At 43.3% G+C, this 4,983-nt stretch overlaps 1 protein-coding gene across 2 annotated transcripts; it reads left to right on the top strand.

Annotated features, from left to right (window-relative positions):
• Positions 1-1,690: 1,690 nt before the first annotated feature.
• LOC125529331 (F-box/FBD/LRR-repeat protein At1g13570-like) lies at positions 1,691-4,968 on the top strand. Of its 2 annotated transcripts, none has more exons than XM_048693744.1 (5): positions 1,691-1,932; positions 2,154-2,492; positions 2,587-3,447; positions 3,533-3,676; positions 4,090-4,968. In XM_048693744.1, exons 2-5 carry the CDS (start codon positions 2,160-2,162, stop codon positions 4,402-4,404), a joined length of 1,653 nt encoding a protein of 550 aa, XP_048549701.1. In that variant the 5' UTR covers positions 1,691-1,932; positions 2,154-2,159; the 3' UTR covers positions 4,405-4,968. The 2 variants fall into 2 exon arrangements, with proteins under 2 accessions (XP_048549701.1, XP_048549702.1); XM_048693745.1 differs by having other exon boundaries at positions 4,193-4,404.
• The last annotated feature ends 15 nt before the right edge of the window (positions 4,969-4,983 follow it).

Genomic DNA, 4,983 nt, shown 5'->3' on the forward strand with positions numbered 1-4,983 from the left:
TAATTCAGAAATTTGAAAATTCAGGAAAAAAATTCAAAAACAAAATTTCAAAAAAATCATAAAATTTATTTTAGTACCAGTTGGTGACACCAACCGAAACTAAAGATGGACCTCCACGCAGCGGCCACGTGGAGGGGCACCGGGACTAAAAGGGGGGCCTTTAGTAACGACCCTTTAGTCCTGGTTTCAGAACCGGGACTAAAGGCCCTTATAAATCGGGAAAAATGGTCATTTTTCTACTAGTGACATAAATAACATGCAGATAAAGAGTACAAAAAAACAATTGAATAAATTTCAATATGTCCTTATGATCATCCTGAGATAATAGGAAATCTCATCATGGCCTTGAAGGCCAACATTTCTTATGCTTACCGGGCTCTACATTTCTTAGCCATTCCATGGCCACGCTTGTATCTTTCAACACCACCTATCCGACACTTCGACTATCATTTTAGTGCAACACTTGCACTCCTAGCATCACATATCATCTTTCTTTCACCTGCTCGACGATTTATTTATCCGTTTGATTTCCTGCTCTTTTATTTTTATTTGAACCTCCAAATTTGAGAATGACTAAATAATGTGACATGTACCCTTTGCGTCTAGGATTCTTATGCCGCTCGCCAACTCTTGGTCCTGTCACGATGAGACGGAGGCGAGTGTGTCCAACAGTCCCACATCATCGGACAGTCTTCTCTAGAGATGAGGTTCAACGGCGGCGCCTAGTGAAGATAAAACCACTTCGTCTACAACAAGATCAAGAATTGTTGGACATCACTAGAAGGTAGCAAACATATTTTAAAGAGCAGACATGGATGCTAACCTCCATCAGGCCACTATCCCAAAACACTACATGCTTGAAATGAAAGTGCCAGGACACTTCCAGCAACGACCGCCTCCACAATCATCCATGTCAATTACCGACACACGTCAACGTATACAAAGGGTAGGCGACCCTCCGTCAAACAATATCTGATTTCTGGAGGCCCATAACTTTGATCTGAGTAGATTGGTTCCACCTCATTGTAATCATCCCATTGATTAGAACTCCATAGGCATGATGTTTGCCTTTTACTCATCTAATGTAAACCCACCGTGTCATCATCATTGCTATTGAGTTCTCTTCAGGCATCAACCTTCTCTTTATTGTCTTTACACGACCTCCCGTAGATCATAAATCGATGGTGTATTAATCATCAAAAGATGGGTCTGAGGAATCATTGCTATGCTTGTGAGAGGAGGCCGGTGCAAGCGGCGGAAACATTTTTTTGTTTTGGAGTGACATTTTTGCGCTGCAATATTGATTTTCTCCCTACAATAAAGATTTAGTAGATGCCTATTTTCAGAAAGGATGTGATTAAATTTAAACAAAGGACCTTCTTATCAGGCGAACATTCGCTGGGAGGGTGGCTACTGTGAACGTCTTCTACGGCAATTTTAGTTGTAGAGGTGAAAATTTCTCATGGCAATTCTTTTCTAGAGGAGTCGATCTTTTCAGAAAACTGCCATTATTTGATCTCAATCAAATCAAACGACCGCGAGGGAGTTCGCTGGGGGTTCCTTCTTAGTGAGCGTTCGGCAATTAGCATTATAGGAAGCTCCCGAGAAGAGGAGGACTTTGAAATCAAGCTGGACACAAATTTGGACTTCTTTTCGAATTGTGCCTAATTCCACACCAATAATACGTTGCTAAAAATAAAAGCTGGCATCAGAAATCCCCATCGTTTTCCTCTCCGCCGTACTCTCCTCAGTCCCAGCGACCCACGGCGGCTGACCCACCGGCCGCTGCCGGTGCCCGACCTCTTCTCCTCCGCCTACTCCTCTTCCGCGGCGAGCACCCCAACCCCTCCGCCTTTCACGGGCCGCCATCACCGTTCCCCTTCCAGTTCGACCTTCCGGCTCCGCAATTCCGGCCACCGGTGGGTTTCTGAGGTATGAGCACACTCTCATCCATCCACGATTACTTAAAATCCATTGCTGCCCTCGAGATATTCTGGGTGCACAACATCTGGATCTGCCCATGTCCCTCCCCACCAAAGGAAACAGTTTTTTTTTCCTTCGTTTTTTGGTGGTGATGGGGGCTTGATTTCTGATGAATATTTGTTTGGGGAAAAAAATACTTTAACTGGGTTCTTCCTTGCACCTCATTGCAGTTCACAATGGGGAACTTCGTGCCTGGTATAAGTACAGTGGATCATTGCCATCCAAGGATATCAAGCCATCGAATTGAGCCATTCACCATTCTGGCTTTCAGAGCTATATCAGAGCACATAATACGATGTGAAGTGTTCGATCGAAAGCTGATAGCAAACGGCCGGTTTCAACTGCTGACCATTCTCATCTGCGGAGCAATCCATGCCAAAGGAATAGCAGTGAACGGTCGATTTAATCTGTGTGGTATTCTCATCTGTGGAGTTCTGTCCGACTACCTCTGGCACGAACCAACCGATGGAGAGGAACCGCCGGTTGATCTGGTTGGAAACCTTCCAGAGGTACTATGTCAATATTTTTGCTCCAGCTCGTCTCTTGACTGCGGATTACTAATTTCTACCTGTGCGCAACTACAATATATTTTTTGTTCTGCAGGACGTGTTATGCACAGTTTTGTCAAAGTTGTCTCTGGAAGAGGCTGTAAGAACCAGTGCTGTATCAAGGAAATGGAGATACTTGTGGACAGTTTGTCCTAAACTGAGTTTTGATGGAAATACAATACGTGGCAAGAATAATTATGAGAAAAGAGTGTATAATCTAGTGTTCAGTCACATTGTTAATAGAGTCCTGGGACAGTGCCGTGGCAAGTTGGTTGAAGAGCTTGAAATCAAAATTGAGTTGAACCGGATGTTGGTTGAACATCTTGATAATTGGGTTCGTTTTGCTGTATCATCGCGGGCAAAGGCACTAGTTTTTGATTTAGCACGAGAACAGCGTCAACCTCCAGGTTGTGTTGATCGGTACAAATTTCCATTTGAGCTTTTAGACGAGGACAGTATACACCGTCTACAGAAACTTCATCTTAGCTTTGTAGATTTCCAGCCACCAATGCATTTTAGTGGTTTCCCTAACCTAAGGAAGCTTGATCTGAGCATAGTGAGTGTCAATGGGAAGGATATTCAACATGTGTTGTCAAACTGCTGTAACCTAGAGTGGCTGAGTATTGTTAGATGCCATCTCAATGGTGAACTAAAGGTTAACGGCCCACTGCCCCACCTGCTATACTTGAAAGTTGCTACCTGCAGATTAACAAATATAGCATTCCATGCCGTGAACCTTGCGACTTTCGAATACAGAGGACTGGCGGTGCCTATTGACCTCAGTAAATCATCGGAACTGAAATGTGCAAACATATGGTATTATGGAGACACGCTCGAGCACACTATTACTGTTCTTGCTAATGTGCTTATAAATGTGCAACATCTGACCCTCGATACGGCCTGTGAACCTCCAAAGGTTCGCTCTTATACCTTCCTTTAAGTCATGGATTATCCTATAATATCACATGACTGATCATGACCTTTGGTTATCTATCTTTCAGATTCCCTGTTTGATGCATTACCGATGCAAGTTTTCTCAGATGACGTGTTTACAATTGAGGTTGGTCTATATCCAAGAATTCAATATATTATCTTTGGTCTCTTTTGTGAGGTCTGCTCCTTTCATCAAGAAGTTAGAGCTGCACGTAAGTACTCATATTGCATTACAGCTTCTTTCAACGCATTGGATGTCTCATTATGCCAACTATCATGCTGTCAACTTAGAGGCACGTTCGAGTATAATATGTGATGAGAAGTGCTGTGGTGGACAGTTTCTTTTATTGCATATGCTGTCCTGGAAGTGACGGATGGATATAGACTGCTAAACTTACTTGTTGTTCGTTTTAGCACTCTCTTTGTTTGGAAGCTACTAGTTTTTTTATTCAATACGAATCTTTCAAGAAATAAAATGACAATTTGACAAAAGTCTGTTTGAGATTTGCTCACGTACTCACATTATGTTCTTGACTTTCAGTAATAGTCACAATCCTTCGCATCACACTTCATTTTTGGTTCAAACTAATTTTTTTTTACCATGGTTTTTGGTTTAAACTTGCAGTTTCGTTTCCCCAGTTACGTGCATTCGGTACAAGAATCTGATGAACCAATCAGGAAGCTACCGGAGCGTCTGTTCAACAACTTAAAGAGTTTGTACGTTACAGGATTTAAAGCATGCATCGGTCAAGTTGAGTTCCTTTCGCACATGGTGGAAAATTCCCCTGCACTGGAGATTTTAAGTATAGACCATTCAGACAAATATCCCCTAGAAGGCCGTGAACAGGACACGAAAATGGTTGTTGACGCGGTCCATAGAATTGCTAGAAGGTATCTTGAAGGGAAGATTTCATCCAAGTGCACCCTAATATTACTGTAAGGGATTTGTTGGTATAGGGATGTACATTGTATCTCTATCTGGGGATGGAAAATCCTATTGGCGGCATCTTTAAACATGTCTGCATTGGTTACTGTTATGTGCATTGTGACTTGGTTTTGCATGGTCCATTATAATATTGAATTGAATGAACATGCTTCCCTTTGCATAAATCCGCTATTTGCCCTCCTCTACAGTACTCATTGCGTACAACTCTATTAACCTCGGAGTTCCACGTTTTCACCCCATTTTGGATGACGTATATGCTTCCTCCCTGCATGACATGTATGGACACATGGGGCCTTCTCTTTTTTTAGCAGGCACGCAGCCCTAGTTGTTTTAGTTTTTTTTCACCTCGCCGTCTCCCCTGTGCTACCAGGTGTGGCGCTGGGTGTTATCCGATCGTCCAAAGCATTCCCGCCTAACGAGTAACTGCTTGCTTCTGTATAATTCTTCTATTTTTATTCCTCTTGGTTTACCGGCTGTTGTTCCTCTGGTTACCGGTTGTGCTCTCCTCTGCTAGCTCCTGCTGGCCTGTGCACCGGGCGCCAGCAGCTGCCTCCGCTGGCCCAGCCCGCCGCT

The sequence above is a fragment of the Triticum urartu genome, unplaced genomic scaffold (assembly GCF_003073215.2).
Source record: "Triticum urartu cultivar G1812 unplaced genomic scaffold, Tu2.1 TuUngrouped_contig_5524, whole genome shotgun sequence".
Classification (NCBI taxonomy): Eukaryota; Viridiplantae; Streptophyta; class Magnoliopsida; order Poales; family Poaceae; genus Triticum; species Triticum urartu.

Excerpts from the sequence above, each read along its gene's own strand:
- LOC125529331 (XM_048693744.1), top strand. The coding sequence starts at position 2,160 with ATGGGGAACTTCGTGCCTGGTATAAGTACAGTGGATCATTGCCATCCA. Across the intron at positions 2,493-2,586 it reads TGGTTGGAAACCTTCCAGAG|GACGTGTTATGCACAGTTTT; the intron begins GTACTATGTCAA and ends TTTGTTCTGCAG. Across the intron at positions 3,448-3,532 it reads CGGCCTGTGAACCTCCAAAG|ATTCCCTGTTTGATGCATTA; the intron begins GTTCGCTCTTAT and ends TCTATCTTTCAG.